Source organism: Chlorocebus sabaeus, chromosome 20, assembly GCF_047675955.1.
Source record: "Chlorocebus sabaeus isolate Y175 chromosome 20, mChlSab1.0.hap1, whole genome shotgun sequence".
NCBI lineage: Eukaryota > Metazoa > Chordata > Mammalia > Primates > Cercopithecidae > Chlorocebus > Chlorocebus sabaeus.
In genome coordinates, this window is record NC_132923.1 from 12638227 (window position 1) to 12650011 (window position 11785).

The following is an 11785-nucleotide window of genomic DNA, read 5'->3' on the forward strand; positions in this document are numbered from 1 at the left end:
GGATAGCTGATCAGAGTAGAGTGAGGTTTTTTTGTTTTTGTTTTTGTTCTGTTTTGTTTTGTTTTCAGAAAGTGTCTCGCTCTGGAACCCAGGCTGGAATGCAATGGTGTGATCATGGCTCACTGCAGCTTCAACCTCCCAGGCGCAAGCGATCCTCCCACCTCAGTCCCCTGAGTAGCTGGGACTACAGACATCCACCAAGATGCCTGGCTAATTTTTGTATTTTTTGTAGATATGGGATTTTTCCATGTTGCAGAGTCTGGTCTTAAATTCCTGAGCACAGGCAGTCCGTCCTACTCCCAAAGTGCTGAGATCACAGGCATAAGCCACTGCACCTCGCCAGAATAAGATTTTACAAACAATAATTCAGAGACTAGGTCCTGAGATGGAAGGGTTTATGTTTCAATTCTATGTATCAGCTCTTTCTGGAAAAGATTATGTTTTGTACACCAGTTTATTGCTCTAGTCTGACAGGATTTTCCTCTGGAGCAGGGGTAGGCAAGCTCTTTCTGTAAGGGGGGCTAGATAGTAAATATTTTAGGCTTTGTGGGCCATGTGGTCTTTATTCCACCTACTCAACTCTGCTGTAGCATGAAAGCAGTCATAGACAAATAAAAGAATGTGGCTGTGTTCCAGTAAATCTTTATTTAGAAAAACAGGCAGTGGGCCTGATTTGGTCAGTTTTCTTTAGAGCATAGCTACATCCTCCTCTTTCATTAGTTACTGTTCCTCTCTTTTGCACTTTTCTATTTGACCTTTCTTTCTCAGCTGCTTTTTAAAAAAGTTTTATGAGATATATTTCACATACCATACACCTCACCCATTTAAAGTATACAGTGTTTTTTAGTATATCACATAGTTATGTAACTCTTACTGCAGTCTAATTTCAGAATATTTTCATTCCCCCAAAACAAATTCTAGATCAGTTAACAGTCATTCCCTGTTCTTTCCCCCCGCTCTGAAGTTCTATATAACTATGAATCTGTTGTCTTTATAAATTTGTCTATTCTAAACATTTTGTATAAATGGAATCACAGACTATGTAGTTCCTTTGTAACTGGCCTCTTTCACTTAGCATAATGTTTACAAAGGTTATCCATGTTGTAGCATGTATCAGTACTTCATTTCTTTTTTTTTTTTTTTGATGGAGTCTCGCTCTGTCACCCAGGCTGGAGTACAGTGGCGTGGTCTCAGCTCACTGCAAGCTCTGCCTCCCGGGTTCATGCCATTCTCCTGCCTCAGCCTCCCGAGTATCTGGGACTACAGGCACCCGCCACCACGCCCGGCTAGTTTTTTGTATTTTTAGTAGAGACGGGGTTTCACCGTGTTAGCCAGGATGGTCTCGATCTCCTGACCTCGTGATCCACCCACCTTGGCCTCCCAAAGTGCTGGGATTATAGGCGTGAGCCACCACGCCCAGCCTACTTCATTTCTTTTTATTGCCAAATAAGATTTCATTGTATGGATATACCACATACTGTCTATGTGTTCATTAATGGACATTTGGTTGTTTCTACTTTTTGGTTATCAAAAATGCTTCCATCTGTAAAATAGGGATAAGGAGCTGAAAAAATGCTTTCATGAATATTTGTGTACTAGTTTTTGTGTGGATATATGTTTTTATTCTCTTGAATTCCACCCAGGAGTGGAATTGCTGGCCACATAGTAACTCTGTTTTACCTTTTGAGGAATTGCTAAACTGTTTTCCAAAGCTGCCCCATCATTCTGCATTCCCAGGAGCAGTGTACAAGGGCTCTGATTTCTCCACATCCTTGTTAACACTTGTTACTGTCTTTTTGTTTATTATAGCCATCTAGTAGGTATCAATTGTCAGGTTACCACCTTGCCATTTAATCCTTTTTCTGTAGAATTGGCCTTGAATCCAGCTCTTTAGATTATGACTACGTAGCAAGTATGAATAATACCTGGTGACAACAGTATTGTCCAATTCAGTCTTTAGAACTTGTAAAGTTTAATTCTTTGCTAACTTAGTATAACAGAGTGGATTGAGTTAGAAATTTTTATTAACTTAGGACTCAAGTGGATGGTCATGGTCATTGTAGCTCTTTATTTTTGTCTTTTTGCATCTTTATATTACACAACAACCATCATTTTTGTGTTTCCATTTTGTTTAAATTTTTAAAAATTTAAGCCGTTTTAAGGACATGAGTTTCTGGAAATAATTGCTTTCTCCATGTTTATGTATCATTTTCCCTACCATGATTAATTTTAATTAGCTTTTAGGGATTTTTTTGTTTGTTTGTTTGTTTCATTGAGACAGTGTCTCACTCTGTCACCCAGACTGGAGTGTGGTGGTGCTCTCTCAGCCCACTGCAACCTCCGCCTCCCAGGCTCAAGCGATCCTCCTACCTATCTCCTGAGTAGCTGGGACTACAGGAGCCCACCGCCATGCCTGCTAATTTTTGTGTTTTTTGTAGAGACGGGGGCTTCACCATGTTGCCCAGGCCAGTCTCAGACTCCTGAGCTCAAGCAGTCCACCCTGCCTCAGCCTCCCACAGTGCCAGGATTACAGGTGTGAGCCACCGTGCCTGGCTAGTATTTTATTTTTAAATAAATATTCTTTATAGAAAATGTGGAAAGTAAGGAAAAATACAGAGAGAAGGAATAAAATTTTAACACTCCAGGTAGTCTTTGTTAATGTACAGTGTACGTACTTTCAGTTTTTTACCTATGCTTTTAAAAAATACCTTATATGAATATGTACACACATCCACAACAACCAGGTTTTGAATACCTAGAAGGAGTTAGAACCCAACAAGATGACCCCTGTGTCATAGAACATAGTTTCTATTTGCTGAAACTGACACCCTAGATTAACTGTAGGATTGGACTTTAATGAAGGATTTATTGATTGTTCCACCTACAGATGAATCTATAGAGCTTTACATACAAAATCTGATTCTTCTCTTTCTCTCTCTCTCCCCCCTTCCTCCTCCTCCACCCCCTCTTTACTGTCTACTCTGTTTTCCTAGGAACTCTAGCCAAGAACCACGGCCTACACTCTCCAACACAATCCAGAGGCCACAGCTAGGTCCCACAGCTAATTTACCCCTGGAGATGGGCTCAGGACAGCTGGCACCCAGGTAAGAAATGGTCAAATAATCATCTGTTGAGCAGTCACCCAGGGGGTGGTTATTTGCAATCCCATATATTTTTTGTTTGTTTGGTTGGTTAATATTTTATTTTATTTTATTTTATTTATTTTTTTTTGAGAAGGAGTTTTGCTCTCATTGCCCAGTCTGGAGTGCAATGGCATGATCTAGGCTCACTGCAACCTCTGCCTCCTGGGTTCAAGTGATTCACCTGCCTCAGCCTCCTCAATAGCTGGGATTACAGGTGCCTGCCACCACCCCTGGCTAATTTTTTGTATTTTTAGTAGAGACAGGGTTTTGCCATTTTGGCCAGGCTGGTCTCGAACTCCTGACCTCAGGTGATCCACCTGCCTCGGCCTCCCAAAGTGTTGGGATTACAGGCGTAAGCCACCATGCCTGGCCTGTTTGATTTGTTTTAAGGTTCTTTCTCCAGGTTCTTTAAAAAAAAATTTTTTTTTTCCTATTCTCAACTGGCCTTTGACATATAGGCAGCAGCAACAGCAAACAGAATTGGACATGGTACCAGGAAGAGATGGACTGGCCAGCTACAATCATTCCCAGGTGAGTTGTGTCCTCTTCGTTGAAGAGGATAGGGAGTATTTACTTAGGAAGTGTTCTCCAGTACTGGTTAGAATGTACATATGTTTTATATGAATTTCGGGGTTATTGAATCATCATGTTAAATCTTTAATGGTTATTTTTATCATTGTATTCCACAGGTTGTTCAGCCTGTGACAACCACAGGACCAGAACACAGCAAGCCCCTTGAGAAGTCAGATGGTTTATTTGCCCAGGATAGAGATCCAAGATTTTCAGAAATCTATCACAACATCAATGCCGGTATGTTTCTTTCTCATTATCCTTTTAAATTCTCATTTAGATCACTTACTGATGGGCATGCCACTGCCCAATCAGTAATCTTCAGTGTTTTTCCACTTAATCGTAATACCACCTGAGTAAATAGGAACTTGCTGAACTAATATACTACAGCCCCTTGACTGGCCCTCCCCCAACTCCTTTTGGTCCACAGATCAGAGTAAAGGCATCTCCTCCAGCACTGTCCCTGCCACCCAACAGCTATTCTCCCAGGGCAACACATTCCCTCCTACCCCCCGGCCGGCAGAGAATTTCAGGTGAGCCCCGTATATATGTGCTGCTTTACAGGGCCCTGAGGGATTCAGCTGCTGAATCCAAATTTTATTCTTCCCTTGCTTTCTCTGGTTATTTCAGAAAAAGCAGTGAAGCTTGTAGGGCCTAGCGTGAGGCAAACAAGCTGCCTTTCCTCCTTCTATTTCTTTGCACCTGTCCTATTGCCATGTTCTAGGCTCCATCTCTGTGTGTCCTGGTCAGTGTGTGACTGTCAGTCTTTCTTGTCTTTTCCAAATTGTTATCAAATTTTCCCTAACCTGCAGGAAGTCAGAGGGATCTAGGGATAGCACTAGATTGTCCTTTGATTCCTGGCTTCTGTGATAAATCTATCCCTTTAATCCTTTACCTCATTTATTCACTCCTAGGAATAGTGGCCTAGCCCCTCCTGTAACCATTGTCCAGCCATCAGCTTCTGCAGGACAGATCTTGGCCCAGATTTCCCGCCACTCCAACCCCACCCAAGGAGCAACCCCAACTTGGACCCCTACTACTCGCTCAGGCTTTTCTGCCCAGGTAAAACCTATCATCTGTTTGTTCCCTGTGTATTATTTTTTGTTTGTTTGGGCTTTTTTCCCATACGTAAAATCAGTGTTTTTTATTTTAAATACCTTCTCCACAACCCCTGTTCTCCAGTTTCCAGTTTCCATCTTTGTTGAGAGTAGCTAATTAAAAATCACAGATAATAAAAAAATCTCAGTAGAGTCTGTGGTTTTTATCTTAAATATTCACCTTAAATCATAATTGCTCACTTGGAACATTTTGAGCACGTCCGATTTTCAGATTTGTTTTGGAGTAAATTCTAAGATGTTTCCTCTTTGTTTAGGACTCCATAAGGCAGGAAAAAAGGAGAAAATTAATGACTAACTTACAGTGATGTCTCTTTACGAAAAAGTTCAAACATTCTTTTTCTTTTTTTTTTGAGATGGAGTCTCGCTGTGTTGCCCAGGCTTTAGAGTGCAGTGGCGCGATCTCGGCTCACTGCAAGCTCTGCTTCCCGGGTTCATGCCATTCTCCTGCCTCAGCCTCCCGAGTAGCTGGGACGACAGGTGCCCGCCACCATGCCCGGCTAATTTTTTGTATTTTTAGTAGAGACAGAGTTTCACTGTGTTAGCCACGATGGTCTCAATCTCTTTTTTTTTTTTTTTTTTTAAATTCTTTTTTTTTTGAGACGGAGTCTCGCTCTGTCGCCCAGGCTGGAGTGCAGTGGCCGGATCTCGGCTCACAGCAAGCTCCGCCTCCCGGGTTCACGCCATTCTCCTGCCTTAGCCTCCCGAGTAGCTGGGACTACAGACGCCCGCCACCTCGCCCGGCTAGTTTTTTGTATTTTTTAGTAGAGACGGGGTTTCACCGTGTTAGCCAGGATGGTCTCGATCTCCTGACCTCGTGATCCGCCCGTCTCGGCCTCCCAAAGTGCTGGGATTACAGGCTTGAGCCACCGCGCCCGGCCGGTCTCAATCTCTTGACCTCGTGATCTGCCCGCCTCGGCCTCCCAAAGTGCTGGGATTACAGGCGTGAGCCACTGCACCCGGCCGAAAAATTATTATATAATATTCATATATATAATATAATGCACAATAAATACATTGTCTAAAGAAATATTCTTTAATATTACTATATATTTATGTTATACAAGTAATAGTTTTAAAAAGTGAAAACCAAAAGCAGGCTGCAGAATGTTATATGCAATCTGATCTCAATTGTGTACAAAATGCACGAGAAAATAGAAACTGGAAGAAATTATCCAAACATGTTTACCATGGAATTACGAATGATTCTTATTTTCTTTATATTTTCTTTCACTTTCCAAATATTCTATAATGCATATACACAACTCTTGTGAGAAAATAGTTTTTATAAAAAATACATCATTAGGAACAAATGAATGCAGAACAGACTGAATAATGGTGCAGAATATTTTTTTTTTTTTGCATATAGTACTTTTTTTGTTGTTGTTATTTTGAGACAGAGTCTTGCCCTTTTGCCCAGGCTGGAGTGCAGGTGCGCAATCTTGGCTCACTGCAACCTCTGTCTTCCAGGTTCAAATGATTCTCCTGCCTCAGCCTCCTGGGTAGCTGGGATTACAGGCACATGCCATCATGCCCAGCTAATTTTTGTATTTTTAGTACAGACGGGGTTTCACCATGTTGGCCTGCCTGGTCTCGAACTCCTCACCTCAGGTGATCTGCCTGCCTCGGCCTCCCAAAGTGCTGGGGTTACAGGCATGAGCCACCCCGCCTGGCCTGCATATAATACTTTACTGTTACGAATGCCTCTAGTTTTGTATAACTTCACAGTTTATAAGATACTTTCATTTAATTCTTACAACTTTTATTAATCCCATAATTCATTACTTTTTGTACCTTTATCTCAGCTGCCTAAAAAATAGTGTCAAGAGAGATTGAGAGTTAATTGGAAGAAATATACAATAGGAAATAAGTGATGAGCTTGGTTCAGAAGGATGCAGTGATTGACAGTGTTGACTCTCATAGGCATGGTATGTGCAATGATGTTAATGCTGTATTTGTTCTGTATCCCCTCTCTATCTCTTTTTAGCAGGTGGTTACCCAGGCTACTGCTAAGACTCGTACTTCCCAATTTGGTGTGGGCAACTTTCAGACTCCACCCTCCTTCAGCTCCATGTCCCTCCCTGGTGCTCCAACTGCATCGCCTGGTGCTGCTGCCTACCCTAGTCTCACCAATCGTGGATCTAACTTTGGTGAGTCCAGACCACAAGGAGAGTAACAGGAAAATCGCACTGCTAAAGAGAAAGGATTTGGTAGTTAAAGTTGTTTGCCTGTGTTCTGGGCACACTGACCTAATTGTAGGGAAATGCAAGGTGACAGTCTATTTAGAATTTTTTTTTTTTTTTTTTTTTTTTGAAACGGAGTCTCGCTCTATCGCCCAGGCTGGAGTGCAGTGGCCACATCCCAGCTCACTGCAAGCTCCGCCTCCTGGGTTCACGCCATTCTCCTGCCTTAGCCTCCTGAGTAGCTGGGACTACAGGTGCCCGCCACCTCGCCCGGCTAGTTTTTTGTATTTTTTAGTAGAGACGGAGTTTCACCGTGTTAGCCAGGATGGTCTCGATCTCCTGACCTCGTGATCCGCCCGTCTCAGCCTCCCAAAGTGCTGGGATTACAGGCTTGAGCCACCGCGCCCGGCCAGTCTATTTAGAATTTGAAACCTACCAGCTGGGCATGGTGACTCATGCCTGTAATACCAGCACTTTGGGAGGCTGAGGCAGGTGGATCACCTGAGGTCGGGAGTTCAAGACCAGCCTGACCAACATGGAGAAACCCTGTCTCCACCGGGCATGGTGGCACATGCCTGCAATCCCAGCTACTCGGGAGGCTGAGGCAGGATAATCGCTTGAACCTGGGAGGTGGAGGTTGCATTGAGCTGAGATCGCGCCGTTGCACTCCAGCCTGGGCAACAAGAGCGAAACTCCGTCTCAAAAAAAAAAAAAAAAAAAAAAAAAACCTACCCACATGAAAAATACTTTAGCACATATAACAAAAATCATGTACATTTTTATACATTTAATAGTGTACACATTTAACCTAAATGAGTAAAAGACTCAATGGAAAGGCTGCCTGGAGAAGAATAATTAATTTAGCGCTGAGTTTTGAGATAGAAAAGGCATTGATTGGTGGAGAGAAGAACAGAGTTATCCTAGGTAAATTAATGGCTTACCAATAGTTGTTTACTTGTGGCATTAGTACACAGTGGAATTGTGTAGATTGGCGTTGTTTATTCTTCCTTGCTGTATTTCTAGCTCCTGAGACTGGACAGACTGCAGGACAATTCCAGACACGGACAGCAGAGGGTGTGGGTGTCTGGCCACAGTGGCAGGGCCAGCAGCCTCATCATCGTTCGAGTTCTAGTGAGCAACATGTTCAACAACCGTCAGCACAGCAACCTGGCCAGCCTGAGGTCTTCCAGGTAAGAGAGTAAAAAGACTTTCGAGCTGGGCGCGGTGGCTCAAGCCTGTAATCCCAGCACTTAGGGAGGCCGAGACGGGCGGATCACGAGGTCAGGAGATCGAGACCATCCTGGCTAACATGGTGAAACCCCGTCTCTACTAAAAAAAAAAAATACAAAAAACTAGCCAGGCGAGGTGGCGGACGCCTGTAGTCCCAGCTACTTGGGAGGCTGAGGCAGGAGAATGGCGTGAATCCGGGAGGCGGAGCTTGCAGTGAGCTGAGATCCGGCCACTGCACTCCAGCCTGGGCGACAGAGTGAGACTCCGTCTCAACAGCAACAAAAAAAAAGACTTTCGAAAATTAGAAGCTGGGAGAGAAAGGGTCAGGGAGGAGGAGAGACAGTGAAGGAAGCATGCCTGGATTGAGGTGTTTGGTTGGAAGTATATGTGAGAAGACAGAGAGGGATAAATGAAGGGATCACTGTCAGTTATTGAATATATTGCGGAAGCTAGAGGCAGTAGTGCTTGTGTCTATAATGTCAGCCCCTTAGAAGGCTGAAGCAGGGGATCACTTGAGGCCGTGAGTTCAAAGCCAGGCTGAGCAACTAGCCTGATCCTGTCCCTGTCAAACAAATAAACAAAGATTGTGAATTGAGTGTAATGCATACCATTTAACCAGAACAGACAAATTTAGCACTATAGGAAGATGCCAAAGAAAGTTACTTTAGCTCATTCAAATAGCTCCACATACCCAAGTCATAGTAGCTTTGGGTTTAAAAGAGATAGAATGATTAAAAATAAAAAGTAGTGCTCACTTCAGCAACATATATACTAAAATTGGAATGAATATAGAGAAGATTAGCATGGCCTCTGTGCAAGGATGACACACAAATTCATGAAGTGTTCCATTTAAAAAATTATAAAAAGTAAATGAAATAGAACATACTGATTATAGCCATAATGGTCTATTCACACAATTCCTGAGGGACTGCAAGAGTGAATGGAGTAATCTTAGGCAGGACAAAGGAAGCGCTGGTTTAAAGCAAAGATTGAAAGAAAGCAAAACAGGTCTTGGTGGAAAACAAATAAGATAAGAGACTCCATATATGTCTATAGGGGGTTATATGAAATACGGCAAGCAGATTTTTCTCCCTTTGAAAATATTGAGAACTAGGAAAAGGAAAAAGGTGGAACTGTAGGAGGAAGACAGAAGGGATTAGGAAAAAAGGCTGCAATCTAAAGGAGTCAAAGTTGTTGGAAGTAAGGAAGGCTAAGAGAGCACAGCAAAGACTCGGGGTCAGGGATGGTAGTGCAGGGGAATGGTGGAGTAGAACTTGGTAAGTGTAAGAGATCAGGGTGTGTGACCCAAACTTAATCTTTTTCTTTTATCAGGAGATGCTGTCCATGCTGGGAGATCAGAGCAACAGCTACAACAATGAAGAATTCCCTGATCTAACTATGTTTCCCCCCTTTTCAGAATAGAACTATTGGGGTGAGGATAAGGGGTGGGGGAGAAAAAAATCACTGTTTGTTTTTAAAAAGCAAATCTTTCTGTAAACAGAATAAAAGTTCCTCTCCCTTCCCTTCCCTCACCCCTGACGTGTACCCCCTTTCCCTTCTGGCTGTTCCCCTGCTCTGATGCCTCTCTAAGGTAACATTTATAGAAGAAATGGAATGAATCTCCAAGGCTTTTAGGACTCTCTGAAAATTTGAGGCTGGGTGAAGTTAAAACACCTTTCCTTATGTCTCCTGACCTGAAATTGTATAGTGTTGATTTGTGCTAAGATCAAGAGGCAGGTTAGAAGAACCTGACATCCACTGTTTGCCTTGGATAGTATGGGTTGTTTTTGGAAAGAAATTCTGAAGAGAGTGGAGGAGAGGAGAAATGTCCTCATATTTGAGGACCATGAAACGTGGTAGGTATATATGGGGCTTTAGCAAGTGAGCATAGGCTCTTTTTGCTGCCTGTGAGCAATCCCTCTGGAAAGAAACATGTGAGTAAATGAGAGAGTGTGTATGTGTATGTGTGTGTGCGCACGTGCTTCTGTATTTCACTCTTTCTCCCTATTAGGGAGTTATGCAAAATTTGTCCCAGATTTTATCTTTGTCTTTCTGTGTACTTTTCAAAGAGTCCTAAGGAGTTAAATCTTCCAGGTATTTTCCACTTAGTATTGCAGCCAAAGAATATTTAAATAAATGTCTTTGCTGCGCTTGCATCCATGCCCAGCCAATATACAACTGTAAAGCAAATATAGAAAGTCAGCTGTTGATACGGTTCTGTTATCGAACACATTCAGTGATAAAGCTGGGTTACTCCTGCTTTTGGTGCTCTCACCTTATCTGGAAAATCTGCAAACATTACCTAAATAGACTGGCAAGATAAACACTTTCTGAAACCCAAGACTTGGCCATAAAGATAATGCTGCATTTTTCTGTCAGAATCACATATGATGTGTGTTCTGTAGAGGTTATTTCTGCATGGAAACTCAACTTCTTGGATTAGCCGTCCCAGTGAAAATCCTCACTGTTGGAGTGTAAACCAAATACGAAGCCCTCTTGCAAAGTAGCCTCTTTCATCCCGTACTCAAAATACCCAGTTTAGCAAGAAACTGAGATTTAAGTCTTTCGGGCCCTAAGAGGTTTTTCATCTTTGCTCCCTCCAATCTTGAGATTGGGTTTTGCTTTAGAGTGCAAGTATAATAATTCCGTATGATAGATGGGGCCTGGACACCCATCTCAACAGGGTCACTTGGTAATTAACAATAGCCATATAAATGCGGATACAGGTTACTACCCTCACCCTTTACCTTCCTCAGGTAATAGTCGAAGATATCAGCTTTTTTTTTTTTAATTGGCTTTGGCCAGTAGCTAAAGTGCAAGACTGAATTAATGAGAAGATATATTAAATGTAGTCATGGGGACTGAGGAGCAAGGATGGCCTTGAAGAGGCCAAAGTAATGTCCATTTGCTGGGTTTCCCTTCCTTTTGTCTCCAGTCCGGTGCCAGGTAGTGGAGTAAAAAAGGAGACAGTTTATTTTTTTATTCTATGTGCACACTTACAGTATACATATATATTTATATCACAATTTACGAAACCAAAAAGTTGAGTTTCCAATGGAACCCTTGTTTTTTAATAACCGACTGTTTTTAAATGTGATCAGGACTATAATATTGTACAGTTATTATAGGGCTTTTGGGGAAGGGGAGGATAGCGAGAAGATGCTCTGGGGGTTTTGTTTTTGCTTTTCCTTCAGGGTTTTATTTTTGATTGTTTTGTTTTCTTGTTGGCCATTTCTGTATTGCTGGCATCTGTGCTAAGCCTTACAGTGGCAAAAATAATGACATGTAGCAAAGATTTTGAAACAAAATATTTTTTCCTTTTGTAAAATTTCTTGTGTTGTGTGATCTTGATTGCGGCTTTATCATTCCTTTCCAGTTCATAAACAACAGGCACCCACAACTAGAGGAATCTATAGTTTAAGCTCCAGACATACAAACATAAGGCACATTGTGTCTTTAATTTCAGGAATCAGAAATCATAGGGTTCTGATCACACTGCACGCCTCCCCCTCACTTGTCCTCCTGATCCTGACACATTCTGAGT

The 11785-nt window shown here is 42.3% G+C and overlaps 1 protein-coding gene and 1 non-coding gene across 7 annotated transcripts in view; both read left to right on the forward strand.

The window, feature by feature from the left end:
• The window catches only part of ARNT (aryl hydrocarbon receptor nuclear translocator), a 64834-nt gene extending 53265 nt beyond the window's left edge, over positions 1-11569 (forward strand). For 4 of the 6 annotated variants that reach the window (XM_037997995.2, XM_037997997.2, XM_008019284.3 and 1 more), the window contains 8 exons: positions 2994-3104; positions 3602-3674; positions 3833-3953; positions 4144-4246; positions 4628-4775; positions 6816-6978; positions 8035-8201; positions 9574-11569. In XM_037997995.2, coding sequence (XP_037853923.2) covers positions 2994-3104; positions 3602-3674; positions 3833-3953; positions 4144-4246; positions 4628-4775; positions 6816-6978; positions 8035-8201; positions 9574-9663 — 976 coding nt within the window. In that variant the 3' untranslated portion in view covers positions 9664-11569. The remainder of the gene's footprint in view (positions 1-2993; positions 3105-3601; positions 3675-3832; positions 3954-4143; positions 4247-4627; positions 4776-6815; positions 6979-8034; positions 8202-9573) is intronic. The other 2 variants (XM_037997996.2, XM_008019287.3) reach the window with 1 other exon arrangement.
• LOC119624556 (U6 spliceosomal RNA) lies at positions 8989-9096 on the forward strand. The gene has a single exon (XR_005240721.1). It is a non-coding gene; the product is annotated as a U6 spliceosomal RNA (small nuclear RNA).
• Positions 11570-11785: the final 216 nt, after the last annotated feature.